Source organism: Mycteria americana, chromosome 20, assembly GCF_035582795.1.
Source record: "Mycteria americana isolate JAX WOST 10 ecotype Jacksonville Zoo and Gardens chromosome 20, USCA_MyAme_1.0, whole genome shotgun sequence".
Classification (NCBI taxonomy): Eukaryota; Metazoa; Chordata; class Aves; order Ciconiiformes; family Ciconiidae; genus Mycteria; species Mycteria americana.
The window spans coordinates 5,169,557-5,197,482 of NC_134384.1; the positions used below are offsets into that span (position 1 = coordinate 5,169,557).

At 66.1% G+C, this 27,926-nt stretch overlaps 3 protein-coding genes across 4 annotated transcripts; 2 read left to right on the plus strand and 1 right to left on the minus strand.

Annotated features, from left to right (window-relative positions):
- The first annotated feature begins 1,615 nt into the window (after window positions 1-1,615).
- On the plus strand, window positions 1,616-6,941 carry LOC142419038 (inositol 1,4,5-triphosphate receptor associated 2-like). The gene is made up of 14 exons (XM_075521628.1): window positions 1,616-1,724; window positions 1,841-1,887; window positions 2,304-2,380; window positions 2,533-2,596; window positions 2,887-2,962; window positions 3,213-3,240; window positions 3,888-4,028; window positions 4,146-4,277; window positions 4,571-4,718; window positions 5,211-5,263; window positions 5,898-5,948; window positions 6,068-6,150; window positions 6,240-6,353; window positions 6,690-6,941. Exons 3-14 carry the CDS (start codon window positions 2,309-2,311, stop codon window positions 6,847-6,849), a joined length of 1,122 nt encoding a protein of 373 aa, XP_075377743.1. The 5' UTR covers window positions 1,616-1,724; window positions 1,841-1,887; window positions 2,304-2,308; the 3' UTR covers window positions 6,850-6,941.
- Window positions 6,942-8,380: 1,439 nt separating this feature from the next.
- On the plus strand, window positions 8,381-22,256 carry MICAL1 (microtubule associated monooxygenase, calponin and LIM domain containing 1). 2 transcript variants are annotated; one of them, XM_075521602.1, is made up of 26 exons: window positions 8,382-8,624; window positions 12,626-12,833; window positions 12,908-13,186; window positions 13,972-14,179; window positions 14,284-14,400; window positions 14,587-14,685; window positions 14,767-14,922; window positions 15,141-15,241; window positions 15,535-15,792; window positions 16,234-16,349; window positions 16,432-16,558; window positions 16,824-16,896; window positions 17,383-17,533; window positions 17,610-17,797; window positions 17,909-18,018; window positions 18,095-18,145; window positions 18,243-18,320; window positions 18,667-18,835; window positions 18,924-19,006; window positions 19,118-19,574; window positions 19,695-19,777; window positions 19,948-20,046; window positions 20,171-20,264; window positions 20,349-20,448; window positions 20,540-20,613; window positions 20,719-22,256. In XM_075521602.1, exons 3-26 carry the CDS (start codon window positions 12,926-12,928, stop codon window positions 20,847-20,849), a joined length of 3,384 nt encoding a protein of 1,127 aa, XP_075377717.1. In that variant the 5' UTR covers window positions 8,382-8,624; window positions 12,626-12,833; window positions 12,908-12,925; the 3' UTR covers window positions 20,850-22,256. The 2 variants fall into 2 exon arrangements, with proteins under 2 accessions (XP_075377718.1, XP_075377717.1); XM_075521603.1 differs by lacking the exon at window positions 18,243-18,320 and having other exon boundaries at window positions 8,381-8,624.
- SMPD2 (sphingomyelin phosphodiesterase 2) lies at window positions 22,253-26,711 on the minus strand. The gene is made up of 11 exons (XM_075521604.1): window positions 26,623-26,711; window positions 25,587-25,689; window positions 25,052-25,148; window positions 24,854-24,930; window positions 24,494-24,587; window positions 24,316-24,405; window positions 23,884-23,966; window positions 23,624-23,756; window positions 23,445-23,549; window positions 23,205-23,361; window positions 22,253-22,977 (listed from the first exon to the last, which is right to left on the minus strand). The coding sequence occupies exons 2-11, from the start codon at window positions 25,634-25,636 to the stop codon at window positions 22,634-22,636; spliced, it is 1,230 nt and encodes a 409-aa protein (XP_075377719.1). The 5' UTR covers window positions 25,637-25,689; window positions 26,623-26,711; the 3' UTR covers window positions 22,253-22,633.
- Window positions 26,712-27,926: the final 1,215 nt, after the last annotated feature.

The following is a 27,926-nucleotide window of genomic DNA, read 5'->3' on the forward strand; positions in this document are numbered from 1 at the left end:
ACCTAGACTGAGCTTGGCCAAGGCTTTGCACAGGCATGCAGGGCTTCAAGCAGTCCCTGCTCTCTGTCCCCTTAAATCTCTGCTGCATTTCCTATTCTGGCCAAAAAAAAATCACCTTCTGCCCTATATCTGCATGTCCATGGGCACAGCTCCCAAGGAGACAAGTCCTGCAAAAGAGTCCCTTCTGCACAGTGACTTTACCCTCGGCTGGGAGAGGGACTCTGTGGACTTTCCGCCAGCTTTCTCTGATTTTTAAACATTGCAAAACAGCTTAAATGAGATGTCCAAGCTGCCCTGGACTCGGGAATCTCTTCTATTTGTCTATCTGGGAGCCAGCCTGGAAGGGGGATGCTCGGGGGTTGGACTGTCCCCTGCCTAGGGTACAGCAGGTCGCTCCCGCTCTGCACCGGGTGCTCGCACCGGTAGGTGGGTGCAAACTTATCTCCCCCCACGGAGATGACCCACATCATGAGCCCTAAGCGAGGATCACCCCATGGGAGGGAAACAGGGGTGGTAGTCGGGAAAGTCCACCCTCAGCCCTGCACAGAAAAGGGGCTTGTAATAAATTCCTCGTTCGCCTCGCTCCGTGCCCGCCCGAATTCCAGCAGCACCCTCCTGAATTGCAGCGGGCCTCCCCACCTCTTTTCCCACAGATGCCTCCACGCTAAGCAGAGGAGCTTGGAGCTCCTGCTGGGTGAGAAAATGCTTTAAAAATATAACATTTAGAGGCGTTCTCCCATCTGCGCGCAGCTAATATGTGTCTCTCATGATAGGTGTGCTGGTCCTGGAGCCTCCGCGCTTTGCAAATGAAGCCGCTCGCAGGGACCTCGCTGGGAGACGGGGAAGAGGAGGCGCAGGGACTCGCCCAGGGGTCCCGACGGCGGCAGCAGCAGAGGACGAGCTGCCGACCCAGCCCCTCGCCTCGGAGGTATGTGCATGAAGGGTTCACCCCACGGCTCTGCGGGTGAGGACAGGACAGGGATGGCAGTGCCAAGCAAGGGGGGGATGCTGGCGGAGCATCACCCCGCTCCGAGGCACCGAGCATCATTTCGGCACAGCAGCCCCTTCTCCTGCAGCCACCGCTCCCGGGGAATGACCCCTAGGCTTGCAGTGAGGAGAGAGAAAAGCCCTTTCCAGACCCAGGAGCAAAGTCTGGGGGTTCAAACCCTTTCCCAGCTGGGTGCTGGGCTCCGGCATGAGGCCAGAGAGGGCTGTTTGCACGGCAGCCCCTGTATCTCCATGCACAGCTGACCTGCCATCCCTGGCATGCTCCAGCATCCCTGGCCCCAGCGAGCAGGGATGCTACAGAGCTGCCAGACTTCCTTGCACCCAGGAAAGGGGTTTGGGGTGGCGAGGTGATCCCAGTGCACTTTTGGGGAGGCAAGAGCATGTGCTAAGGCCTGCTGTCCCCGTGGCGGTGATGTGAGATGGCGTCTGGGCTCTGCCGGCAGCCGGGTTTGTTGTGGTGCCTGGGAAGAGGCCAGCTCGCAGCGAGGTCCGCTTGGCAGCCAGGGAAAAAAAAAAAAAAAAAAAAAATTGTGCTGAGGAGAAGCACGGCCGTGGGCCGGTGACTCATTGCTGGCTGGAAACGGCTTCGGCGGGCTCCTTGGTGGCGGCTCTGCAGCGGCCGTGGGAGTGGAGGGGGCTGCTGATCCCGTGCCAGGGAGAGCGGGGACAGGGACAGGGACAGAACGGGCTGCAGAGGATGCTCAGAAAGGACCCAGGTCTGGAGCAGCATCCCGTTGAGGGGTGCCGTGGTGGCTGGGGGAGGGTAGAGGGGGTGGGATGCTGCCTCTGCTGCAGGAGTTTCTTTGGGGTTTACCCGGGCTTCTCTCCGCAGGGAGCAGCAGGCACAGCTGGCCGGGCTCCCCACGTCTCCGGATGAAGGTAAGTGCAGCCCAGGGTGGGGATGGAGGGAAAGGGGTGGTTTTTGCACCCTCCCTCCCTGAGCAGCATTGCACGGGTCCAGCAAGAGGGTGTCCCCTGGCCTGGCAGCACCTGCATGCAAGCCTGCACCCCTTCCAGCCCTGGGACCCCAACCCTGTCCCCTGGATCTGCCTCGCCAGCTGTAACCCACCGGCTGCACCAGATCCCTTGCCCTCTTCCCCCTGCCCTGGCCCAGCCTGGCTGCAGCTCCCTTAACCCCACAGGGGTATTTTAGGGGGGCACCTGCCAGGCCGTGCCCCCTGGGAGCCTGCAGGCTGCAGAAATGCCAGCGGTGTTTTTGGGGGTCTCCCTTGAAGTGGTGTCAGGCTGGGGAGGGGATGCTGCTGCCCAGCTCCCACCAGCCTTTCTGTCCCCAGGGAGGATGAGCAGTCCCCAGGGGCACCCAGATGGGGTTTTGGCTGGGAGCGAGCAGAACGTGGAGCACGTCAGCGAGGTGAGAGGGAGGGGAGGGTGACAGGTTTGGGGGGCCCTTCCCTCCTCGGCCTCTTGGGCTTGGCCAGACCCCCAGCCTCTCGGTGCTGGTCTTTTTGGGATGTGTCTAGTGCCAGGGAGGGGTTTGCTCCGACAGCACCTTGTGCCCCCCAGGTGCCAGGCACGGACAGGCAGGAGCTGGCTGTGCGCACCAGGGACGGTGACGGGAACGAGGAAGGTGGGTGAGTCCCCATCCCACATCCGAGCTGGGTCCCCTTAGGGGAAGGCTTGGGGACGAGCGTGGGAACGGCGTGGCCTGGTGGGGTTTGTCTCCCTTAGGGGGGACATGGGAAAAGGGGGACTGGCCTGGGGGGACCTGAAGCCCTGCTGATGCTGGGGGAAGGATTGGGATGGTCCCACACCACAGGCATCTGCTCCCTGCCAGGACAGGAGGGCAGGGGGAGGAGGAAAGGCCAAGGAAAAGCCTTCACGTGTGGTCTCTCCCATGGCGTTACTGCCTCCCTGCAGATGCAGAAACCCTGGAGGAGCCGCTGCTGAGTTTCCCCAGTGAGCTCTCGGTGCTGGAGAGACTAGGCTTGCACAGGTAAGACCAGTGAGCACCAGCGTCCCTCCGGGGTCTACAGGACAGGGGGGTCCCAGGACACCGTGTTGTCCAGTGATTGGACTTTCCTCTTTTTCCACTGCACAAGAGCCGCTCTCCAGGCGAGGGGCACTTGGGTCCCTGCTTCTGGTGATGGCTGGCACCCCTGGCACGCCTGGGAGCGGACCAAGGGCATTTTCAGCGTGCAGTCCCCATGGTGCCTACATCCCTGACAGCACTTCTCTTTCTGCAGGGTGGCTTTGACGGAGCAGGACGTGGAGGTGAGGGCTGCTGGGGCCGCGGGTGGGCTGGGGAAGGGGGCCAGAGGGACCGACACCTTGCTGTCTCACAGTCCCAGGGCTGTGCCCTGCTCCTGGCCACCCTCCAGGCACCGCAGTCCCCTGGCAGCTGCCTCACAAATCCCTTTCCCGTTGATGCTGTTGGCATTTGGAGGCAGCTGCATTTCCACAGCAAGATGAGCCCGTCCTCTGTGTGCCCGGCAATCCCACAAAGTGCTCTGCAGCTCGCCGAGAGCTCCCTTAGCCAGGGAGGTGGTGGAAGCCGTGCTAATAAAAATAATTTTCCTGCAAGTGCCAGGGCTGAGTCAGGCTCCGCTGTCAGCCGGGACCTGCAGCAAGGGCTGGCGTCTGCCCGGCGCGTGCTCTTGCCAGGAGGGCTTGGGATTTCCATGTGTTATCAGCTGCCTGGGGGACGTGTCTCAGTCAGGCTGGCATCTCATGGGGACTGTCCCCAGTGCGCAGCAGCCTAACAGGTGCTGGGGCAAGGCAAGTGCTAATTATCCTTAGCACTGCCCTGCTTGGTGGCATGCTGGGGGGGGGGGTCTGTCTGTGCCTTGGGGACAGCAGCACATGGCCCTGGTGGCTTCCCCTTCACCCTGTGTCCCACCTCTTGCCCTCCCACCCCACAGGCAGCCTTTGCCCACCTCGCCCTGGCTTTTCGCTGTGATGTGTTCACCCTGCGACAACGGGTGCAGGTGGAGAAACGGGCACGGGATGCGGCGGAGGAAAACATCCAGGAGGAGCTGGGGCAGTGCCGGGCTGCCCTGGAGGTAGGTGGGCACCAGGGCAGGGGGCTGGCATCTGCTGGCGACTTCCAGCCCCGGAGGGGTTTGGACAACTCAGAGTCCTGGCTCCTGCAGCTCCATCCTCCCCCTCTCCCTCCACAGAGGCTGGGCCCATCCTGCACCGACGCGAGCTGCAAGGAGACGCTGGAGCAGCTGCAGCGCAGCCTGGCTGTGCTGGCGGCCGCTGTCGAGCGGGCAACCAGCGCCGCAGAGAAGCTGGGGGCCGTACATCAGGTCTGTGCATCGCTTGGGACCCCCCCGCCGGGGCCGGGAGGGCTGGAGGGTGCTGCAGCTGGGCTTGGGGACCCATCCCTGGGCTTGCTGGGGTCTGTCCCTCCTCCTCTGGGTGCTGGCATTGACCTCCTGTTTGCAGGTACCAGGGTGCAAGGGATCTGCCTGCCCTTGGGAGCAGGAAGGGGATGCATTTGCACCCCCTGGGTGGATGCATAGTGAGGGACTGGCAGGGACACGGGTCCTTAGGGACCGGGAGATGCGGGGACCTGATCCCCCATCCTGCCTGGCTGCAGGAGGCCCGGATGAGCCGAGCAGCGGAGGTGATGGTCCAGCACGTGGAGAACCTGAAGCGGCACCACATGCGGGAGCACGCGGAGCTGGAGGAGATGAAGCGCCTGATCCAGCAAAACTCCCGCAACCGGCAGCTGGCAGAGACCCAGGGTGAGGTGGGCTCTGCCGCCGGGGCCCACGTGGGGTTTGCACAGGGCGACCCTATGGGATTTTGTCCCGAACCCCTCCGGGGGGTCAATGTGACCCCACACCACAGAGCCGGCGGGTTGTGCGAGCTGGGGACCGGGGGCGGGTGACAGCTGGGACCCGATGACAAATGCGAGGGGCCGGTGTAACAGCAGATGCAGCGTGGGAGCAGGTGCTGGTGGCCAGAGAGCCATCGTCCCGTGGCCCAGCTGGGAATGCGGGGCAGGGGGGCACGGGGCACACAAAGGACGCTCTGTCCCTGGACGCCAAATCCCACGCACGCCATCGCCGTGCATGCAAGCAAGGTCCCCCCGGCCGGGGCACCCCTGTGACTTCTGCCGAGCACAGAGCATGTGGCCAGGACAGCTTTCAATGGGAGGGAGGTTTGCAACCGTCTATGCATCAGCCCCGTCTTAATTTTGGGGGTGATGTAAGGCTGCTTCTCTTTGCTCCCAGACGACGCGGAGCCACGGCTGAGGCCTCACCCCCTGATGCGAACTTTCCAGCAGGTAACTGGTCCCAGTTCAGCAGCCCCAGAGCCACCGCCTCCCCGTGCCCTGCCGCTCTCCCTTGCCCGGTAGTCCCCATGCACCCGCTAGTCCCCGGGCAATGCCACTCCTGCTAGCTGCTTGCTGCAGGCAAAGTCTGCTAGAAATGCTGGGGATGAGGCAAAATGTAGGGGCGGCCTCGGAGGGCTGCGGGGAGTCAGGGTGCCTGGGCTTGGGGAGACAGGGTGCCCGGGGTTGGGGGCTGTTTGTCCAGGAGATCTCAGGCAGGTCCCTCTGCATTGCAGGGTCATAGCGCAAGAGCCGCAGGCTTGGCTGTTCTCTAGCACCAGCTCGAATTCGGCACTGATTCCCCTACAGCTCAAGAGGTAGGGGAGCACTCGGGGAGGGGGTTAGACAGCCCCGCTGGCACGGCTTGAAGCAGTAAGGACAGGCGCAAACCTCTTGGCTTTGACCTTCCCTCATCTCACCAGCTCTCCGGCTTCCCCCCTTAGCGCCAGGGCCAGTGGGAGGCTGGCAGCGTCCCTTCTCCTCCTCGGTGTCCCTTGCCTGTGCTGGGGAGGCGATGGGGAAGGAGGGGATGGGGAGCATGGAGAGGCAGCCGGCACAGTGCTCACCCCCAGCCCCTCCATTGCAGGGGTCTGCCCGCCGCAGAGTCAGCATCGCCGTCATCCCCAAGCAGCTCTTGGTAAGGACACGCGCAGGGGGGACGGAAAGGAGCTGTGCCCCGCTGTCAGACGTGTGTCCCCAGACTTGGTGCTACCGGGGGTCTGGGTCCCCACTGACGCTCCCACCTTCGGTGCCCAGCCAGGTGCCAGCCCTGACAGCCGAGTAGCCCCGGCCGGCGAGCTGGAGAGGGAGGGGGCCCAGCGTCGGCCCAGCACCCAGAGGTAACCGCGCCGGGTGGCGGGGAGGCCACGTCACCGCCTGCCGCTGGCCCGCGGGGCACGGCACAGCACCCCATCCTCTCCCTCCCCAGGAGCGAGCTGGAGCTGCAGGGCCAGGGCAGCACCATGACCAGGGAGCTGGCGGCCGAGGCAGATAGCAGAGGCTCAAGTGCAGGGGACGAGGAGCCAGAGCAGCTTGGGGTGACGTGAGCAGCACCCTGCATGTGCCCAGCATCACCCCTGTGCCTGCTGGACTCTCTGTGGTCCCACGGTGGCCAGCACGTGGGAAACGGGCTGGGGGATTTGGTGATGGAAGGCTGGGATGTTGCTTGGCTGCCCCAGCTCGACCCTGCTCTGCCTCAGTTTCCCCCGTGCATTGCAGGTCACCTGTGCCCTCCCCGGGCTTGTCGCACTGGGGTTTGCAAAAGGGCCAGTGAGGTTTGGGGTTGAGTTAAACACTCTCCTCAGCCCCAGCTGGGGCGGAGGTGGGATTTGCTCTCCCCCCCCCCGATGACGAGTGTCCCCGGTCGCCTTCTCCCCAGGTCCAAGGGGTCCCCGGCAGAGCTGTGGCGGCCATGGCTCTTCCTTCCGCAGCACTACTGGGTTTTCTTCTGGCTGCTTCTCCTGAGCATCGCCTTCCTCCTCCTCGTCCGCATCCTGGAGCTGCAGCGGCTGCAGCCTGCGGCATCGCCCAAGGCCTAGCCGGAGCGGGGAGGGGGAGGCGGCCGGCAGGCAACCGCGCTCTGTTGCTGCTCCTTCCCTGCACCGTCAAACACCAAAACCCTAGAATAATAAAATTGGAGGAAAAATGGGGGAATTTTAATGCTGGAGCAGGGGGGAACATCCTGTGCTAAGATCTGAGGTTTGGTTGGAGCCACCTTACAGGTGTGAAGGGCTCAGGGAGCTGCAGCAGCCCTCATCGATGCTATGAGTTTGCCTGTTCTCTCAGCACACCAAGGGGTGCAGGGATGCCACCGCCTGTCCCCCTGTGCTGGGGACGGAGACTGGGCTGGTGGGTTTGCATTAGAGCTACGTCCCACTGTGCTGGCCAGGCACCTTCCACCGCCGCACGTCCTCACTCCTCGGTCCCTGCTGCCTGGGGAGCTGTAATTAAGATCTAACGCTCGTTTGCTGCTGCTGGGGGGACAAAGCTGGGGCTGGAAGGAGCAGGTCAGCGTTCAGACTTTCTCATGGCACCACAAAGGGCTCACAAACAGAGGGAGCTGTTTCTGACCGCTCCGGCGCCTGGGAAAATCGCCTGCTTTGACGCAGACGCCCCGTTTCCGTGTCCGCCCCGGCCTCTCGCGGCCCTGAAACACGGGTGGGCTCCATTGTGCAGCTTTGCAGGGGGCTGGCAGGCTCGAAACACCCCGGCCGAGCTGCGTGGGGGGCCATGGTGGGGGGTTCTGCACCAGGACCCCCAGGCAGAGGCCGGAGGGTTCACGGGAAGGAGGGATGGAGGTGCTGGGCTGGCCGGCCCTGCTCGCCACAGCTGCTGGCGGTGCCACGGGTGACTCACGGGCGACCAACGTAACCCCCGCCCCGTATGCCAGCTCGCCCCGTGTCCCTGAGTCACCGTCCCCAGCCTTGTGGCAGGTTGTCCCCGTGCGTCACCGGCCCGCGGGTCCCTTCACCGTGACGCCCACCCCAGCATGTGGCAAGCGGCCAGCAGCACCCCAAGGATGCCACCACCAGAAAACCCCCAAAAGGACCTGGCCAGGAGCTATCTTCGGTGACCCCGGCGGCTCCATCCTCTGCCCCAAGGTACCTTCACCCCACTGGGGCTGTTCCCACCCGGGGGACCCAGGTGGAAACATCATCCCAAAAGTTTCCACGAGGGCTGTGGTGGTCTGGGACAGTGGCCGGGGTCCAGAGCTGGCACTGAGCGGGTCCCCCCCATGCCCGCAGCTCCCTCCTGGCCTCTATTTCTGTCTGCGGGGGGAAGTACGGTGCAGCGGCCCGAGGCAGGGTGGAAAGCGAAGCGGTTTTGTTTCATCACCCGAATCCTTTCGTTTGCTTTGCGAAAAGGCCGGTTTCTCACCCCAAAATTCAAAAAAAACCCACCCGGGGTTGCTCTGGGCATCCCCTGCTCCAAACCTCCCGGCGCGGTGTGGGGAGGGCAGGGCTGCCACTCGCGGGGGGGGGGACGGGGGACGGGGGACGGCGTTCAGCCTCCAGCGCTGCAAAAAACCCAATTGCAGCAACACTCGGAGCGGCACAAAGCCGGAGCCCCCGGGCCCCCCCCGGGCTGGGCTGCTCCCAGCGCCGCCTTCCAGCAGCCGGGACGCCTGGGTCCCCCCGGCCGTGGGGGAGGGGAGGAGCAGGGAGGGGAGGAAAAGGGAGGGGAGGGCCAGCCGGCAGCTGCTTGCGGAGCCGGAGCCTGTTTCCTGCTCGTCCTCGCCCGGCTGCAGGCAGCCCTGAGCCCCTCCCCACTCCCCGGGCTGTGCCTCAGTTTCCCCCTCCGAGAGGCTCTGAAGGTGAGTGGGGGGAGATGGGGATGGGCAGAGCATCCCTGGGAGTGGTGGGGGGGGGGTAGTCAGGGTCCTACTGTCCCCCACCCCCGTGTGTCCCCCCCGGCTCGGATGCGGGCACGGAGGGGACAGCATCCTCCCGGCCGGTCCCCTCCGCCCGCCGAGAGCATCGCTGCGGGCCCCGCCCTGCTGCGCCAGCTGGGGATGGGGGGGCAAAACCGAGGAGTGATTTTGGGGTGCTGGGGGGGGACGACACAACTCTCAGCCCCTCCGTGCCCGTGTCCTGCGTGTCCCCAGGATGCCGCGCGGGGATGCTCGCTGGCCGGGCAGTACTTTGCCTCCGGCTGCCCCCTCCCCAAAGCGTCTCCCGGGGGGCAGCGGGGTCCCCCCGCTCCGTCCTCGCTGCTTTTCCCCTCCGGCCCCTGGGCTCTGCCCCCCCTGGGACAAAGGGAAAAGAGAGCAGCCCCCGCTCCTCCTCCTCGACTCCATTCCCAGTGCCACCAGTGCTCCCAGTGCCGAGTGGGATGGGGTGGGAAAGCTTTGCTAAGCGCTTTTCCCCCATCCCGGCCCCTCCGCCCGGTGCAGGGGGCCCGATGCTCCATGGGCCCCCAGGAACGAGCCCCAGCTGGGGGTTTGGGGCTGTACCCCATCCCAGGGCTGAGGCCGGGGGACATGTTCCCCAGCCCCTGGGGTGGATGAAGCTGCCGGCACATTTGGGTGACCGAACCCGGGGTTCACCACCGTACCCCAGGACACGTCTCCTGCCGACCCCACGGGGACAACTGGGGGCAAAGGAGAAGCAGGAGGAGGAAAAGGATGTGGGATGCGAAGCCCGGCCATGTGCAGACTTCCCCTCGCACCGCGCTGAAATTCGGCTGCAAGAGGCAGCTCCCTCCGTGGGGCTGGAGCTGGGCAGGGGGGCAAAGCTGAGCAGCCGAAATAGGGGGGGGGGCAGGTTTGCTCCCCCCCCAAGTGTTGTCTCTGCCTGGGGATCCCCGGTATGTGGCCAGGCTGTGGCTTGTGGGTCTCCTGCAAAGGGCAACGCTAAAATGCCCCGGAGAAGCACCCGCTTCTGCTGCCGGCAGCCGCAGGAGCCGAGGCTGGGACGTGCACCTCCAGGGGGGATTTCGGCATGTGCCTCCCAGGGGGGGTTTATGCACCCTCGAAAGGGAACCCCCTGCACCGCAGCACCCATCCCTGCAGCTGCCAGCCTCTGCCCTCGCCAGTGCTGGTGGCAGGTTTGTCCTCGCTCCTTAGCCCTGCTCCCCGCAGCTCCACGCTGGGGGGGTTGTTAAGGTGGGCTCGGCCGGGAGGTGTCCATCCCCACATCCCCGGTTCAAACCAGAGGAGCCGACAAGGGAATTTTCCCCTCCCTCCAAGGATTAAAACCCAGCCAAATTAGGGCAGGTTTCCGTGGGGTCGGCCAAGATGATCTCCCTGCCTGGTCCCACACCCGGGGAGGATGGTGCTTGCCAGGACAGAGGCCTGGATGTTTCTCCTGAGCACGATCACGCCGGGAAGAGCAGTGCCCACCGCCTTTGCCCCTTCCCGGCACCGCCCCGGCTCAGCCAGCGTCCGAAAGCAGGATCTTTGGCCAAGCCGTTGGACGGCCACAAGGAATCCTCCATCCTGCCTGCCAGCCTTGGGGCCACCCCTGAAGTTGCTGGAAGGACTTTCCCAGGGTCCAGCCCGGCTCAGCAGCCCGGCCCAGGGGTCTCCGGGCTGGATCCCAAACCCAGAGCAGCCTGGTCCATGCTGGGAGCCGGCGCAGCGGCGAGGCGAGAGGCTCAGCTGGAAGGGGATCTGCTGCTGCTGGAAATCCTCCCGGCTTTCATTAGCTCCGTATGAAGCTGCGTCCTTTCCCACCCCGTGTCCACGTGCCTGGAAGACACGTGAGCTCACCAGCAGCCCAGCACCCCTGGGGCGGCTCCCCCCGCCGTGTCCCAAGGGGCTGCTGCTCTCCGTGCGAGGGCAGGGGGGAGACCCCGACCTGCAAAGCGGGATGGGGTGTCCCTGCTCCAGGGACGCTCCACATGTGCCGATCCCGGGTGACGTCCTCGTAGGCTGTGTGTCTGCAGCCACCCCAACGAGAGTCATCGTGAGCTGAGTCAGGGCTGGCTGCAAACCCCCCCGCTTCCCCCCTCCAGCTCGCAGGAGCGGTTTTAAAGGAAGAAATGCAAAAGGCGTTCATGGGGAGAGCAGAGCCAGAGGCAGCCTGGCCCAGCACCGTGCCCCTTTTCACTGGCACTGGCTTTTGTGGGCTGAAAGCTATTTGCTTGCATCAAACCTGCAGGAACCGAGTATCATGGGGGTTTCTGTCCTTGCAATTGTCGCGGGGGTTCGAGCATGCCAAAGGGGACGCGGTGTGCCAGCACGAGCATCGTTTCCGTAGGAAACTTGGTGTAACACAAGGCTTGTTGTTCTGCCTCCCCCGAGCCTCCCTGCCAAAGCGCCGGGGCCGGAAAGCTTTCCCGGGTGTCGCGCTCTTCCCCTGGCATCGTGTCGGGTGGGAACGGAGGCCTTGAGATGGTTTTTTTTCGGAGCCAGGGGCTGGTGATGCTGGTGCTCCCAGCCTGGGCAGCTGCCTCTGCCCCGTCGCCCTGGGGCTGCTGCACGGTGGCCTTGGCAGGCGGCAGCACCATAATGTGAGCTCCCAGGGGAAAACCCATCGTGCCGGGGCAACGCAAGGCGCTGGAGCCCGGCCAGCCAGCACGGCCGCCTGGGCAGCCTCCCGCAGGAGGAGGATGGGTGGCTGGCGGGACAGCATGCCTGCACTCTCCAGGTGCTGCCGTGGTTTGCAGTGCTGCCTCAGTTTCCCCAGGCTCCTCGTTCTGTCCCTCTGGCAGGGCCAGAGGGCTGGCACCGCTCGGAGGAAGAGCAGAAATCTGTCCCCGGGTCTCACAGCCGTGCCACGAACGCATCGCTCGTGCCCTCTGTCCCCGTGCTGCCACTTTGGGGACCGGTGGGTGCCTGCTCCTGCTCCGTCCAGGCTGGGTGCTTTATCCTTGGGTCTGCCCTGGAAGGAAGAGGTTAAGATGCTGGGATTTCCTGGCTGTGATGCTCAGGAGGGAAGGTGACCTGCAGAAGTGCTTTGCATCCGCTGTGGCTCCAGCTGGCCTTGCAAAGTGCTGGTGTCAGAAGCTGCTGGAGCGAGATCAAACTCAAAAGCCAGCTAGAATTTGGGCTTTCCAGCCGAAATTTAAGCCCAGGCTTAAACACCTCCTTTCCCCTGCCCCACCGAGGGCAGCTTAGCTCCGGTGTCCTGCCTCGGCACCGGCTGCCGCCCTTGGGGTGCAGCCGTGTGCCCGACGGTAACGCCGAGTGGCGAGAGGGCAAAGAGCAACGGTTCAAAGGGAGGAGCGCTCCGGTTTCCCGAGCCTTTCCACTGGTTCCTCCTTGGCAGCCCCTCGTCTCCGCCAGCTGCTTTGCCGGGCTGAAGGCGGCTTTCCCAGCCCCGGGGCTTGGCGACAAGGGCTGGAAAAGGCAAAGCTTTGTGCTTCGCGCTCTGGCTCGCAAGACAGAGGGTGAGGGTGACATGGGACAGTGCTGGGGGGATGGTGCCAGCAGCGGGAGGCAGATGCAGGGAGTGCTGGTCCCCTGGGAGATGCCAGGGGCTGGGGGGGGGCTTGGGGTGCCCACGGGGGAACGCGCTGCACCCCCCCTCCCCCGGGTCCCCTGGCGTGATGGGGCGGTTTGTACGGCGGTTTAGCTTTTTTTGGTTTCCCTGCCGGTGCTTCCTCTGTGCTAATCTGCTTCCGCCCTGCTCTGGGGTGGCAGAGGCGGAGATGGGGGGGAAGTCTCCCCGGTCCGGTTCCAAAAGCCAGGCTGGCAGGATGGGTCCGATCCCTCTCCCTCCTGCCCCAGGGCTGGATCTTGCTGGGTTTTGTGGCAGCTGTGGTTTGTCCCTGTGGCCGGGACCCCCCTCCCTGTCCTTCCCCCGGTGAGGCCAAGGGTGAAGAGGAAGGAAGTGGCTCCAAAACCCCTCGCTCTGCTCTCGGCTGCTGCAGGTACGTGCCGTACAGAGGAAGCCGCTTGCTGCCACCACAGCCCTCCCCGTCCCCTCCCCTGACGTCACCACGGCAGGGTGACACCGTGGCTCGCTGGGTGCAGCACCCGGGGGAGGGTCCACCCGCCGCTGCTGGGAAGGGCCCCTATTTCAGTGGCACCGTCACCCAACGACACCCCCGGCTGGGAAACCTTGCGCCGAGACACCAGGTTTGGTATCAGATGGGGTTGAGGACGGGGGTCCAGGAGGGTCCCCCCCACACTTATCTCTGCCATCTTGCCAGGCTGCCGGGTGAAGCGGGATGAGCGTGCCGGCCGATGAGCCGGGCAACCCGGCCCATGCTGTCTTCGAGAGGTTCCTGCGTGCCGGGGAGTGCCAGGAGGTGCTGGGCTGCTTCGGGGAGCTGTGCCGGCAGCTGGGGCTGCAGGGCAGTGGGCTGCAGCTCTACCATGGCCTCAAGGCTGCCCTCAACTACTGGAGTGCCAAGGCCCTGTGGAGCAAGCTGGATAAGAAAGCCGGGCACAAGGACTACGACCAGGGCACAGCCTGTGCCAGCACCAAGGTACCAGGGACACAGGGCGTGGGGTTTGGGTCCCTTCTTGCCCTGCATCCTTGTCCCCGGGGTGAGAGCGTCCCTTGGGGCACCCTGGCCCCCACCCCGGGAGGATGCGGGCTGTGCCGGGCGGGAGGTTGATGGGGTTTAATGGGACAGGGTGTTAATTAGCACAACTCCCCTCCCCACGGCGTGATGCCACCTCGGTGCCACCCAGCCAGCAGCGTCCTTCCTCCTCCTGGCTGCTCCTCGCTGGGGACATCCCATGAGGGGCTGCAAAGGGGCAGAGGGACCTGCCGAGCCCTTTCTGGGGCATGCCGGGGTAGGATGTCCCCCTGGGGCTGGGGGACCCTATTTCTGTCCCCCTGTCCCAGAGCTGATGGCTTTTGTCCCCCGCTGCTGGTGCCCCGTTGTCCCCGCAGCCCTGTGCAGGGGCTGGCGGGAGATCAAACCCGAGTCCTGGTTCTGAGCCTGTCGCTGGTGAAATTTCCCTGTTCCCGGGCTGTAGCAGGCAGGAGACGTGCGCGCCTTATCTCGCCAAGGGCTTTAATTGCTGCCGTTGCCCCGTGCGAAGGCAAGGATCAGGCAGCCGGGAAGGTGGGGGGCACCCCACTTTGCAGGGAGAAACAGTGCTTGCGCCCCGGGGGAAAAGGGGAACGGTGGGGAGGGCCGGATCCTGACCTGGGGAAGGGGGGAGAGGCTGCCTGTGGCGGTGCTGAGCTCCCTGGGGATTTACCCAAACCCCTGCTCTTGGGGGGTGCCCGTCCCCTTCACGCCGCCCGTCCTCTTCGCAGTGCCTGGTGGTGGGGGCCGGCCCCTGCGGGCTGCGGGCGGCCATCGAGCTGGCGCTGCTGGGCGCCCGCGTGGTGCTGCTGGAGAAGCGGGACTCCTTCTCCCGCAACAACGTCCTGCACCTCTGGCCCTTCACCATCCATGATCTGCGGGCGCTGGGCGCCAAGAAGTTTTACGGGCGCTTCTGCACCGGCACGCTGGACCACATCAGTGAGTTTTGGGGAGGCCAAGCTCTGCACCCCCAGGGTCCCCCCCACTGCGGGGAGCCCAGGGACCGGGGGGCGCAGCCCTGAGTGCCCCCTCTCCCCTCCCAGGTATCCGGCAGCTCCAGCTGATCCTGCTGAAGGTGGCTCTGCTCCTGGGGGTGGAGGTGCACATCAACGTGCAGTTCAAGGGCCTCGTCCCCCCCACGGGCAAGGCGGGCGGACAGGGTGAGGCGTTGCTGCGGGGTGGGTGACATCCCTGCGACAAGGACAGGGTTGTGGGTGGCCGCTCTGAGACCCCCAGTCCCCTGCTAGCCCGGGGGGGGGGGGGGATGAGATGCAACCCTCTCCCCCCACCCTGGAGCAGGTCCCAGCTGAGACCCAGCACGCTCGTGACCGTCCCTCTCCCCGCAGGCGGCTGGCGGGCTGTGCTGCAGCCCGGCTCCTCTCCCCTCAGCCACTACGAGTTCGACGTCCTCATCTCAGCTGGCGGTGGCAAATTTGTCCCTGAAGGTGACAGCAGCGGGTCCCTGCACCCCTGGGACCGGTACGGGGGGGGGCCGGGTGGGGGCTCACGCCTGTCCCTGCCCGCAGGGTTCAAGCGGAAGGAGATGCGGGGAAAGCTGGCCATCGGCATCACCACCAACTTCATCAACCGCCACAGCCAGGCCGAGGTGGAGGTGGCAGAGATCAGTGGCGTGGCCCGAATCTACAACCAGAAGTTCTTCCAAAACCTCTACAACAAAACGGGTCGGTGGTCCCGGCCCCGGCGTGGGGGGTGCCCGGGGGTCCCAGTCCCCCCTGGTGCAACTGGAGGCTCAGCTCTGGGATGTCCCCTGCGTGGTGGGGTGCATGTCCCCGCATGGTGCCCCAGTGCAGGGGACATTTGGTGGCTGAGCCCAGTGCGGGGGCTCCCCATGGCCGCGGCTCTGCCCCGTGGCTCAGCTCGGCCCCTTCCCCATCACCAGGCATCGACCTGGAAAACATTGTCTACTACAAGGACGACACTCACTATTTCGTCATGACGGCCAAGAAGCAGAGCCTGCTCAAGAAGGGGGTCATCCTCCAGGTGAGGAGGGCAGGATCTGGCCCCGGGGATCCCATAGTGATGGGCAGCCGAAAGCCTGGAGGGTGGGATGCAAATCACGGGTGCTGGTTTCAACGTGCACCCCTGGGACGGTGGGGGCTTTGGCAGCCATTGCCTGTGCCGGTGTCCCATGCCAGGAGAAAATCTCCTTTTGGGGGGCTCAGAGCCCCAAGCCCGGTGGCATGGCTTCACCCCAGAGCTGGCTGCACCCATGCTGGGGGGCAAACCCCACCTCCTGCATCCCAGCCGGCTTCACCCCATCCCCATCCCCGCAGGACAAAGCGGATGTTGAGAGCCTCCTGTCCCCGGAGAACGTGAACCAGGATGCCCTCCTCAGCTACGCCAAAGAAGCCGCCAACTTCTCTACCAACTACCGCCTGCCCGAACTGGAGTTTGCCCTCAATCACCGGAACCTGCCGGACGTCGACATGTTCGACTTCACCTGCATGACGCGCTCGGAGAACGCGGCGCTGGTGCGGGATCACAACGGGGCCCGCCTGCTCGTTGGGCTGGTGGGCGACTGCTTGGTGGAGGTGAGGGTCCCCTTTGCAGCACCACCGCGTGCCTCAGTTTCCCCTCTCCCTGCGAGATGCGTTGGTCGCAATATATTCCCCCTCCCTGAGCGCTTCTCGTCGCGACTGCCCAGCGCACGCACCCCATCCCCGGGGGCAGGCTCCCCAAGTCCCGGTAGCAGGATGCTTTGGTGGGGTTATCCCTTCTCTGGCCCCACCAGAGATCTGGGGGGGGGGGGGGGTTCAGGGTGGAGGAGCAACCCGGCTCCTCCCCAGACGCATCCACACCAGCGGCAGCGTCGGCTCAGCCGTGGGGCTGGGGAGGAGACGGCCGCCTGTCCACTCCCTGCGCGTCCCGCCGCTGCTCCCCACTTTCATCCCTGGCCAAGCCCGGCAGCTCCCTGCCTCCTCCCAGCTGCCCCAACCGGCCGCGCGGCTCCAGCCCCGTCTTTCCCTCCGCAGCCCTTCTGGCCGCTGGGCACCGGCGTGGCCAGGGGCTTCCTCGCCGCCTTCGACGCAGCATGGATGGTGCGGCGGTGGGCAGCCGGGACCCCCCCGCTGGAGGTGCTGGCGGAGAGGTGAGCGTTCCCATCCCGCTGAGCCGGTCCTGGGCCAGGCGAGGATGGTGGCACTGAGCCCAGCCCTGTCCCTTCCACCCAGGGAGAGCATCTACCAGCACCTCTCGCAGACCTCCCCGGACAACACCAACAAGAACGTCAGCCAGTACAGCATCGACCCGACCACGCGCTACCCCAACATCAACCTGCAGGCCATCAAAGCCAACCAGGTACCCAGCCCAGGTCCTGCCACGGGGCAGCCATCCAGCCCGGCCTCCCCGGCGGCCAGGGTGACACCAGTTTGCACGGTCCCCTGTCCCCAAGGGGTGCGAGGCTGAAGCTGTTGGTCCACAGGGCACTTAACGCATTGCCCGCTGCGACGCGGGTGGTGCTGGGGAGGTGTGGGGGTGTCTGGGTGCCCCCCTTGCCGGGGTCAGCTCCCTGCACTGGCTCTGTGCAGGTGGTGACCTGCCACCGGCGTGTCCCCATCGGCAGGTCCGGGACCTCTACCTCGTGGGCAGGGTGGAGGTGGACCACAAGAGGAAGAATGACAACCAGCTGAGCACCGGTAGGAGCAGCCGGTCCTGCCCCGGCCCCCCCAGCGCCAGGACCTCCCGTTCCTCCCAGCAGCCCACGCCAGAGTGGCTCCTGCTCTGATTTCCCCCCCCCGTCCTTCTTTTCTCGAGCCCTGGCCGGTGTCCAGCCAGCCGCCACGCTCCTCCCAGCAGCGGCTGTGTTTCTATCCCGGTGGCACCGCCAGTTTCCGTTCCCTCTGTCCATGGCCCCTGTGGGGACACAGCCCCCCAGCTGCCTTCTGGGGCCGGAGGCTGTCCCCCTCCTTCTTGCCCGCACCGATGCTGAGCCATGAAATATCGACGGGTGCTTTATCAACCCATTTCTTGAGCCTTGGGGGGTGGTTGCTTGGCGGGGGAGGTCTCGTGTCACTCCCGTGGGACCCCTTCCCCTCTAAAGCGCTGATGCGGGGAGCGGGAAGCAGGCTGTGGGGGTTGTCCCCTGCCTCTTTGGGATGGGGACGTGTGTGCTGCCTCCCCAGCCGTCTCTGGAGATGCCTACGAAGAGCTGCTGAGTTGGTGCCAGGCCAGCACAGCCGGGTACCGCGGCGTGGCCGTGACCAACTTCACCACCTCCTGGACCAGCGGCTTGGCCCTCTGTGCCCTCATCCACCGCTTCCGCCCCGACCTGGTGTGAGTGCCTGGGACCCCCCCCCGGGACCCTCCACCCTGCAGAGCCCGCCCTGATGGCACCCGTGTCTCCCCACAGGGACTTTGACTCCGTGGACCCCCAGGATCCCATCCGGACCCACCAGATGTTGCTGGACATGGCAGAGCAGGAGCTGGGCATCCAGCCCGTCCTCTCCAGCATCGAGATGGCCACCATGACAGAGCCCAACCGCCTAGGGCTCATCACCTACCTCAGCCAGTTTTATGAAGCTTTCAAGACCTCTCCAGGTGGGAGATTTTGGGGAGGGGGGTTATCCCACTCCGGGCCCTAAGGGGCTGGTTGGGTGCCCCCCCTTGTAGGGTGGGTCCCACCAGCACGGCTGTGTCCCCTCTGTGCAGAGGTGGAGGAGGTCAGCAAGAAGCCGCTGCCTTCCCGGGGCATGCGAGGGGCCATCCTCTTCCTCAACAAGCTGCAGAAGAGCCGGAACCTGACACACAAGCGTGCTCAGGTGAGAGCCCAGACCCTCGTGACACCCCAAAACCATGCCCCGCGCCCCATCCTAGCCACTCCCTTTGCCTTTGCAGGACAGCGCCCAGAAGGATGCGGAGCCCAAGAGGAGCCGCAGGGATGCCGAGGTGGGTCTGCCCCGGGCACCTCGGGGGACGTTCTGCCGGGGTGCAGCCGTGCCGGGGAGAGCGCGGGGGGCTGAGCCTTCCCTCGGGTTGCTTGTAGCTGGACGCGGGGCTGGATGGAGACGCTCTGGACGGTGCCCACGAGCCACCCCAAACCACCGCGACGGACCCAGGGCAGGTCGGTCCTCGTGTCCCACCCCGGGGGGTGTCGAGCTGCGGGTGGGTGGGTGCTTGGGGGGCAGCGGCAGCTGGTGGGGCCGAGCCAAGGGCTGGGACCGGGGCTGCGCAAGCGAACGCCCACGGGCTCCTGGCTCCTCCCTGGCTGTTTCCTGATCCAACTGGTTTTCCGGAGCCAAGACCTGCCGCTCCCTCGCCGGTGCCAGCAACCCCGTCCCAAGCACCCAGACCCACCTCTGCAAGAGGGCCAAAGCCCCCCCCGAGCCCCCTGGGCTGCCGGCAAAGCCCCAGGGCAGGGTGGGTGCCAGCACCCCGGTGTCACCCCAGCCTGTCCTCTCCCCCCGCAGCCGCCAGCCCGCGGGGAGACCAGCGACGCCTGCTACTTCTGCGGCCGCCGTGTCTACATCCTGGAGCGAGCCAGCGCCGAGGGACGCTTCTTCCACCGCGGTTGCTTCCAGTGCCGGCGGTGCGGGGCCACCCTGCGCCTGGGCGACTACGCCTTCGACGAGGAGGACGGTGAGGCGGGTTTTGGGGAGAGGAGATGCTCGGGGCAAGGCTTCTCCACCTTGCAGGTTGTGACGCAGGTTTGGGCCCCCCTCCCCAGGTCATTTTTACTGCTCGCTTCACTACCCCAATCCACCTGGCATGGACCTGCCTCAGGACGAGCCCCCGGTGCTGCGCGATGGGGTAAGTCACCGTAAATCCCCGTAGACGACGGGGGGAAAGGCAGAAGGTGGAGGGGGATGCTCGGGCACGGCCCCGTGCTGCATCACCCCTCCACCCCTGGCTCTGCCCTAGGGTGCCACTGCCGCCCGCCCGCCCTCGGGTGCTGGGAGCCCGTGTGTATCCCCCAAGGAGGGGGCAGCCGGTCCCCTGCAGCCCCCACCGGCAGCCCCACAGCCGGGGGAAGAGCCTGCGGCAGCGGAGGATGCTGCGGATGCCGGTGCCGTGGAGGAGCATGAGTCGCCGGCACAGCCCGGGGGGGACGCGAGAGAGGAGGAGGGTCCCGGACCAGAGCCCCAAGGGGCGGCAGAGGAGGGTGAGGAGAGCGGGGGCAGAAGGAAGATCGTCCTCACGCCCCTGGAGAAGCTCAAGCTGTCCACGCTGAACCTCACCAGTGAAGCAGAGCCCGAGCCGCCGCCGAAGCCAGCTCGTCTGTGGCTCCAAGCAGCGCCCGAGGTCCTCCCTGCCCTGCGGCGGGGGCAAGGCGCCGGGGAGGAGGAGGAGGAGGAGGAGGAAATGGCCGTGAAGGAAGGTAGGTGGCTACAAGCTGGAGTCTCCGGCCGAGCAGGGCTCTGGGTCCCCCCGGTACCCTGCCGTGCCCCACGTCTTGCTCGTAAGGCACTGGCCCGCAATGGCTCTTTTCTTGGGGCAGCTTTGGAGGAGAGTGACAGCGAGGAAGAAGAGGAGGAGGAGGAGGAGGAGGAAGGCACAGACCTTGGCATCATGGCAGAGCTGGTGAGCTCTTTCCCCGAGCAGTGGTGGCCCCACCAGCCGGGGCGGTGGCTGGGGCTCTTGCCAGCGTCTCCTCTCACCAAGGCATCGGGTCCTGCTCTGCCATGGCTGCTGGGGCGGGGGGTGCCTGGCGCAGGGACTGACCCCCTGCCCGTACCACGGTCCCTTCACAGTATCTGGACCTTGGGGAAGAGGAGAAGTACCCCACCTGGAAGCGCACGCTGACCCGCCGGGCCAGGGAAGCCCAGATGAAGCGGTTCTGCAGAGCCCAGGTAGCCCCACAGGGGAGATCCGGGTCCCCAGCCCAGCGCCAGCCCCTGTCCCCTCCACCCTACTGCCGGTGGCCACGTGCCAGGAGGTGCCGGCCCACAGGCAAGCGCTGCCCTTCCCTCGCAGGCCATCCAGAGGCGGCTGGAGGAGATTGAGGTGACCTTCCGGGAGCTGGAGCAGCAGGGCATCAAGCTGGAGAAGTTACTCCGGGATGAGGACGGTAAGGCCAGGGTGGACAGGGCACCATGACCCCTGCAACAGGGGGGGGTCTGCACCCCACTTACCCCCCCCCCCCGCCCCACAGGCACCCCGGCCGACCAGAAGACACAGTGGATGAACCAGCTGCTGTACCTGGTCCAGAAGAAGAACAGCCTGATGTCCGAGGAGTCGGACCTCATGATTGCGTAAGGCTTGGGGGGACGCTCCCTGGGCGGTGCGGGGGCTCCGCTCACCCCTGCTCCCCCAGAGCCCAGCACCCCCCTTCCCGCCCCACAGGGTGCAGGAGCTGAAGCTGGAGGAGCAGCAGTGGCAGCTCGACCAGAAGCTCCGGTGCTACATGAACAGGGAAGGTGAGTGCTGGCACACGGCGGCGGGGGGGGTCCCTGTGCACGGTGCGGGGAGTGGGGCCGGGGTTGTGGCCCACCCAGCCCTGCTCCAGCCCCCTGCTCCCACAGAATCCATGAAGACGCCCGAGGATCGCGCGGCCGAGCAGGAGATCCTGGTGCAGCTGCTGGAGGTGGTGAACAAGCGCAATGTCCTCATCCACATCCAGGAGGAGAAGCGGCTCAGCGAGCTGCAGGCCTGATCCGTGTGGCCCCAGGACCCGCCGGTTCCTCCCCGGGGGGGGGGGACAAGTGGTCCCCCCCCAGCCAAGCATCACCCTGAGCTGCTTCTGAAGGTGGTGATGCCTGAGCTGCCCGCAGGCAGCCGCTGCGGCAAATCCAGGTCCCCGCTTGCCAAAGCCTGCCGTGGAGGGGCCAGACCTGCTGGTGGACGCCCACGTGGGGAGACACCGAGGAGCACCCCAGCTTTGGGGTACAGAGAGGGCATCCCCGCGCTTGGCTGGATTGCCTTTGCCTTGTGCTTGCTTGAAAACAAGATTTGCAGGGGGCTACGAAACACGGGGGGCTTTGCCCGGGGTTTGCTACAGGAGGAAGAAGCCCCGCCAGGGAAGTGGGGTCTCGCCCAGCGCACGAGGTCCCACAGCCGTCACCGCTTCGAGGGGACGCTGCCCCGAGGCTGGGCTAGGACCTTGAAAGCATTCCGTCCGGCAGAGCCCGTCACGCTGGGGCTGCACCGCTGGCTGCCTCAGGACAGGCTCCCGGCGGGAGAGGTGGCCCAGCGCCATGGCCAGCCCCGTGTCCCCGGCACGGAAGGGCTTCGCTCCCGGCAGCGAGGACGTGACTGCAGCCACCACAGGCGAGTCACAGGGGAGATGCCAAACGTGGAGGGGCAGCGTCGGGAGTAGCCCCTGGAAGCCGCGCCAGGACGTCCTTCCCAGCTGAGGACATCCATCCCAGCCGACGGCATCCCTCCTAACCCAGGACATCCCTTGCAGCCTGGGACGTCCATCCTAACGCAGGACATCCATCCCCGCCCGGGACATCCGTCTCTTCCAGGGACATCCATCCCAGCCAAGGACATCTGGCTCTACGAGTGGGGTCAACGACAGCCAGACTGGGCTGATCCCACCGCTCTGCATCGCTGCTTTTGGGGGCCGCGTCCACGCTGTCCCAGCCGCTGCAGGAAACCAGGGTCAGAAACCTCCCTGCGAGGCCCCAGGGCCGGGGAAGGGGCTTTTTGTCCAGCAGCTCCCCAAGAAGATTGTGCCCAGGGCTGGCACTGTGTGACACCAAGGACAAGGGATGCCAGCGGCCGCGTCCTCCTTGCCCCTTTGGGGTTTCTCCTGCTTGGCAATGCCGAACTGGCCTTTGCACAGACCTCTGTGACCTTTCCGGAGTCCCCGGTTGTTGCGGGGTGCCCTCCACGGCCGAATGGTGCTTATGGCAGCCCCAGCCGTGTCAGGCGTGGGGGTCCCGGGTGCGGGCTCCTCCATTAGCAATACCCCCCCCGCTCAGCCCTCGTCCTGCCGCTCCCTTCCGCGCCTCCCCGCACCCTCCCATCTGCCTTTCATTTGTCCTAGCCCTACTATCCTGCTGCAACCCCCCCCATCCCTTCAAATAAAGCCTCCCCGACCCAGCGCCAAGGGCTAAAACACCGCCTTTATTTTCTATCCGAGTCAAATTTGGTTGCCGGAGCAGTTGCCGGCTTTCACCAGGAGCCCCTGAGGCTGCCCCAGGCAAGGGGAGGCTGAGCCTCTCGAGCCTCCCAGCCACGCCAGCGGGTCCCTCGGGGTAGGTATTTAAAAAGCAGCAATTCAAACCCGCCTCCATCGTGGTTCCCACGGGAGCAAACGCAATGAATCTGCCCCAAAAATCTTAATTTCACCCAGTGAGGCGGCTGTCGAACCTGCACTACCGAGCCAGCCGCAGCGGCTGCTCGCCTAAAACCAGACGTCAACTAGAAAAAGGGACCAAAAGGGGTCAGGATGGGGCTGGGAGGACATCGTGGGACAGCCCTGGCCCCGGCTTAGCCATCGCTGGGACGCTCCTGCAGCGCCCGCAGCGCCGTCCGCATCTGCTCCTCGGTGGCCTGCAGCATCTTCACCTCGATGATGTGGAAGAGGTGGAGGCCGGTGGCGAGGAGGAGGACACCAATGGCGAGGAAGGCCAGCAGGGAGAAGGAGAGCTTGGGGAAGGGCTGCCCGGCCGCCAGCCCCGCCAGCGCGCCCAGCACGGCCGCTGCCTGCAGCAGCAGCAGCAGCAGGGCCAGCACGGCCATCCTGCCCGTGGAGTAGCGCTGCCGCTGCGCCGCCCGCAGCCCCACGCCCACCTCCATCCGAGCCTCCGTCACCACGTCCACCAGCGTCGGCTCTGTGGCGGACAGGGGCGGCTCAGCGGGGTGGCACCCCCCCAGCACCCCTTTTTCTCCCCATCCCCGCCGCTCTGCCCTGTCCACGCACCCCTCCACAAGCAGCACCCCAAGGGATGCCCTAAGCAAGGGGAAACGTCCCCAAAAATTCCATCTTCGTCCAACTCCATGAGCCCATCCACAGCCCCCCCGGCACATGGGGAACCCCGGCAGCATCCCCCCACCTTACCAGCTGTGCCAAGGTTGGCACCCGCAGCCCCTCCCTGCCTCCGGATGTGCAGTGTTGCCATCACGGCTTCGTGGTCCGAGAAGGGGATGTCCATGCCCGGGGCTGTCCCTGTGGTGGTCTTCAGCTCTTCGCACTTCACCATGAAGCCGGAGACGGCCTGGGCGAGGGGACAGGGTTGGGGTCACGCTGGTGCCTCCCCTCCCTTCCACCCGCAGCCAGTGGCTGAGGGCCCCCCGTTACCTTGTAGAGGATGTAGTCGATGCGGATGCCCAGCGGGAAGGGCAGCAGCTCTGTCTTGACGGTGAAGCAGTTGTTGGGGACAAGGGTGCAGCCGTCCTCGCAGCCCTGAGAGCACAGATCTGGGTGGGTGGGGGGGCTCTCGGTATGCCCCGGGACCCCGCTCACTCCCTGCCGCTCACCTCAAAGTGCGTGGCCTCGGCGAAGGCGTCCCGCAGCCCCGTCCAGCCGCGCAGCAGCCGGATGCCCACGTCTTCGGGGTGCATGTTCAGGTCCCCTCCCAGCAGCACCACGTCGGCCGCCTTCGAGGTGTGTCTGCGGGGACGGGGACGGCTAACCCCCTTCCCCGCCCTGCCCCCTGCCAGACTGGATAATCCCAGGGGTGGATTGCCCTCGGGACCTGCAGCGGGGGGACCCCGTGGGCCACCCCACGGCTGCTCACCGGATGAACTGCGCCAGCTCCCAGGCCTGCACCAGGCGGTGGGGCAGGTAGGCGTCCTTCTCCCGGCAGTACTCGGCATGCAGCTGGCAAGAGCGGGGGACAAAGTGGTCGTGACCCCCATGCCAGCACCTGCCCCCATCCAGAGCTCCCTGCAAACCCACCCAACCCCTCTAGATGGTCCCTTTGGGGTCTGGCTGACCCCTCTGTCTTCATCCCACCCCTCTGGGGACAGCCGGGATACTCACCCACTGCACAGCCAGGCAGTGGGTGTCCCCCACCCAGAGCAATATTTCATTAAATCGGTTCATCGTCCCGGGAGAGATGGCGCAGAGCAGTGGTTAAAGCAAGGGGACAGCAAAGGAGGGGTACGGCCACTCATCCCCCCCCTCCCCATTGTCCCCCCCGTGCCGGGTCCTTCCCCAGGGTGCTCACGTGGGTGACGTAGACGTTGAAGATGATCCCGGAGATCTTAATGATGACGAGGCCGACGGACTTGCCGCAGAACCAGTCCCCGTGCTGGAGCTGCCGGAGGGGAAGGAGAGCCGGTCGGGGCTGGTGAGGCTCCGTGGGGCCGGGCACCGCAGTGCTGCAAGCCCCCCGCCCCACGCACCATGTAGGGGTACCCGTTCAGCGAGTACTGGTAGAGGAGGGTGTCCAGGATGGGGAACCTGGAGAAGACGCAGAGGCCGCTGCCGATCACCCCACTGCAGGAGGGGAAAAGCACAGTGAGGAAGAGTGGTCCCCCCACCCCTGCCTCCCCCCAGCCCCGAGCCAAGGGGGCTCCCCAGATGCCTGGGTCCCACTGTGCTCCCAGGAGCATCCCACTCTCCAGGCCTGGGGTCTCCCACGGTGACAGAGGTGACCTACAGCACCAGCACCGGTCTCTCCATGTGGCAAACACGGAGGATGCCGCACGGCCCTGCCACCGCCCCACAGGACAGCCCCGGGGAGCTGGCCCGGCCCCTCTCACCTGCGGAAGTAATGGGAGAAGGGGTAGCAGCCTCCCAGCTTCACCTTCAGGTCACTGTAGTCCTGCTCGCTCCACACCTGGAGAACAGTGGGACGGGCTGAGAACGGGCGGGCTCACCTCATGGGCTGAGAACGGGCACATTCATCTCACGGCTCACAGGCTGAGAACGGGCGCATTCAGCTCATGGGCTGCCCTCACCTCCTGGAGAAGCACCAGGTCGAAGCCTTCCTGGCGCAGCATGTCCCCGATGAGCCGGATGCGCTCCTGCCGCCGTTTGCTCAGGTAGCGGATGGCCCTGCCGGAAAGAGGTGACGGTCACAGCTTGGAGGGGACAGGGTGATAGGGGCTGTCTGAGCACGCTGGGACCCAGTACTGGTATGGGCAGGACGCAGACTGGGGGAGATGGGAGGGGAGGGGGAAAGGGCCGTGTGGGGACATGGGGACAAGCAGGAGGTGCAGGGAGGCTGTTTGGGGACAGCTTTTCCCTGCCTGCAAAATTGAGGCAGCCAGTTGGGGTGCGAATGGGGGGCCCTTTTCTGGGGGTGCAGGCACGGAGGGGATGGGGGGCACTGCTCAGCCGGGCACCTCATGACTCTTTGGGGCTGGGAGAGTGGTGCAACCCCAAAAGCAAGAGGACAGGAAGGTGACGCCAAGGTGGGACCCCTCTCCCGGTGCGGGTGTCCCCATCCCCACCTGCGCAGCCCAGCGCGGCCCCGGCAAACTCTGGACTCACCAGCAGTTGAGGTCGAAGACGCGGAGCCGCAGGGTGGGATCTCCCTCCATCGCTCGCTGGGGCTTCGCGGGGGCCGGAGGGCAACACCGGGCAGAGGGGGGTCCTGCGGGGAGCGGGTTGGGGTGACAGCCCCAGGGAGCCGGCGCAGGGCGCGGGGCAGAGCCGGGGAGCCAGGCTGCTGCGGCGGAGGGGCCGAGCCGAGGCAAAGGCGGGGAGGGAGGAGCGCTCGGGGTGCTCCAGCGTGGCCTGTGCCATCCCCTCCTCTCCCACCCGCGAGGCCCATCCTGAAACTTGTCCCCAAACAGGGACCCACGTGCCCAAACCACACGGGTGACCGCTCCATCCTGTGCCTCAAACCCTTCGTCTTGTCGGCGAGTCGTGTTCCTCGATGGACTTTAACCCTGGCTGCGAGGCACGGACGTGGCACACCCCACCGCCCACCTCCCCTCTTGGGGATACCCCACGGATACTTTTGAAGCCCCCCCCGAGCCCCGGCGGACCCAGCAGCTCCCGGAGCAGCCCCAGCGCTGTTTGCCGGGCCCAGCCCCGCTTCTCCCCCGCCTCTCTCCCGGGGAGACTGTCCCGTTTAGAAGCGCAAAAGAGCGAACCCGGGGCTCTCCAGGAGCCGACGGCTGGATGCCGGGGACGGGCAGCGGGGTACGGGCAGCCGGGTGCAGGCAGCCGGGCTCTGCCTGCCCCGCCGGGATTACCGAGCGGCTCGTCCCGTCCCTGCGCCGTGCTAATACCGGCGCCTCCTACCCGGGCTGAGCTCCCCCCCCCCCCCCCCCCCCCCCCCCCCGGGTCGCCCGCCGCGGGACCGGGGCGGGGAACGCAGCGGAACCGGGACGGGAGCGGGGAGCAACAGGCGGAGCGGGGAGAGGGAGCGGAGCAACAGGCGGAGCGGGGCGGGGAGCGCGGAGCGGGACGCGGAGCGAGCGGCGGGGACCGCGGCGGGGCGCGGAGCGCGGCCGGGGCGCGGAGCGGGGGAGCGGGGCCGGGGCGCGGAGCGGAGCCGGGGCGCGGAGCGGGACCGGACCTGGCGGGGGCCGGGAGCGGCGCGGAGCCGCGGGACTACGCGTCCCGGCAGGCAGCGCAGCGGCGCGGAAGGGGAAGGGAAGGAAGGGAGGGGAAGGAAGGGAAGGGAAGGGAGGGGAAGGGGCCGGAGCGGGCCGGGCCGGCCCCGGGAGGCGGTGCGCGGCGGCGGGCGGGGGGCAGGGACAGGGAGGGGCGGGGTGCGGCGGGGGGTGAGTGGGGTGCGAGGGGGAAAAGCGTGGGGGAAGAGGTGGGGTGCGATGGGGGAGCGGGGGTGATGGGGTGCGTTGGTACCCGGGGGGTGCACGGGGGCTGGGGGGGGTACCGGGGGTACGGGTGGCTTCGCACAGCTCTTCCCCAGGGGATGGGGGTACCCCGTCCCCACGCACACCCGTGGCAGGGGTGTGTGCAGGGTCCTGCCCTGCTCTGCACCTTCCCAAAGCAGCCTCAGCAGCTTCTGTCTCTACAGACCCCCTCCCTCCGCCTCCTCGGGGGCCTGCGAGATCCTCCCTGACGTCCCGCTCCTCCCAGGACATCCTCTCCCATTACCTCCCCAGTCCCACCTCACCTCAGGAGCATCCCCGAGGCCCCCCGGGCATTGCCCCCCTCTGCTCCCCCTGCTTCACCTGGCCTGCAGGGAGCAGGTCCTGGCCAGGGGCCCAGGCCAGGAAAGGCACCGGCTGCCCAATATTGGGGCCAGCTCTCCTCCTCCAAGGCCTCCTCCTTCACAGCCCAGCATTGCATACACGTCCCGCAGCCTCTTCCCGGAGCAGCGGTGTCCTCAGCAAGGGCTGGTACCCACGGGATGGCAGCGAGCCTGACCGTGCTGCCGGGCGCTCTTTTTGGGTCCTGCATGCGTGTTTTGTTGGCTTTCCCCGCCTGTGACCCAGGCTGGATTAGCCCCACAGGCAGCCTGGTTAGAGATAAATCTTTTGGATGCCTTAATGCCATGCAGGACCCCCGGCCCGCGGTGCAGAGCAGGGGAGGGGTGGCAGCAGGAGGAGCGGGGGCTGTGGGTCCCCCCACCTCCTTTGGGGACACCATCCCGGGTCCAGAGGAACAGCAGCAGGAGAGCTGTTTGCTGGGCTGGAGCGCGTTTAGCAGCGGCAGGAGGATTTGTGTATCGGTGCTAAAGCAACTGAGTCCAGAGGTGTTCGGGATGTGCAACGCCGTCGGCCCTAATGGCATCGGGGTTCGGCCGGGGCGCCAGGCTCTGCCCTCGGGGCGATGGCAGTGGGCACGCAAATACAAGGGTTTGGCTTGCAGAAAGGGGAGGAGTGCTGGAAATGCAGTTGGTGTTAAAACACG

Excerpts from the sequence above, each read along its gene's own strand:
- SMPD2 (XM_075521604.1), bottom strand. The coding sequence starts at position 25,636 with ATGGAGGGAGATCCCACCCTGCGGCTCCGCGTCTTCGACCTCAACTGC. Across the intron at positions 23,362-23,444 it reads TCGACTACATCCTCTACAAG|GCCGTCTCCGGCTTCATGGT; the intron begins GTAACGGGGGGC and ends CCCCTCGCCCAG. Across the intron at positions 22,978-23,204 it reads TGCCAACCTTGGCACAGCTG|AGCCGACGCTGGTGGACGTG; the intron begins GTAAGGTGGGGG and ends TGTCCGCCACAG.
- MICAL1 (XM_075521602.1), top strand. The coding sequence starts at position 12,926 with ATGAGCGTGCCGGCCGATGAGCCGGGCAACCCGGCCCATGCTGTCTTC. Across the intron at positions 18,019-18,094 it reads TGACACACAAGCGTGCTCAG|GACAGCGCCCAGAAGGATGC; the intron begins GTGAGAGCCCAG and ends TTGCCTTTGCAG. Across the intron at positions 18,146-18,242 it reads GGAGCCGCAGGGATGCCGAG|CTGGACGCGGGGCTGGATGG; the intron begins GTGGGTCTGCCC and ends GGTTGCTTGTAG.
- LOC142419038 (XM_075521628.1), top strand. The coding sequence starts at position 2,309 with ATGAGCAGTCCCCAGGGGCACCCAGATGGGGTTTTGGCTGGGAGCGAG. Across the intron at positions 2,381-2,532 it reads ACGTGGAGCACGTCAGCGAG|GTGCCAGGCACGGACAGGCA; the intron begins GTGAGAGGGAGG and ends TGTGCCCCCCAG. Across the intron at positions 5,264-5,897 it reads TGATGCGAACTTTCCAGCAG|GGGTCTGCCCGCCGCAGAGT; the intron begins GTAACTGGTCCC and ends CCTCCATTGCAG.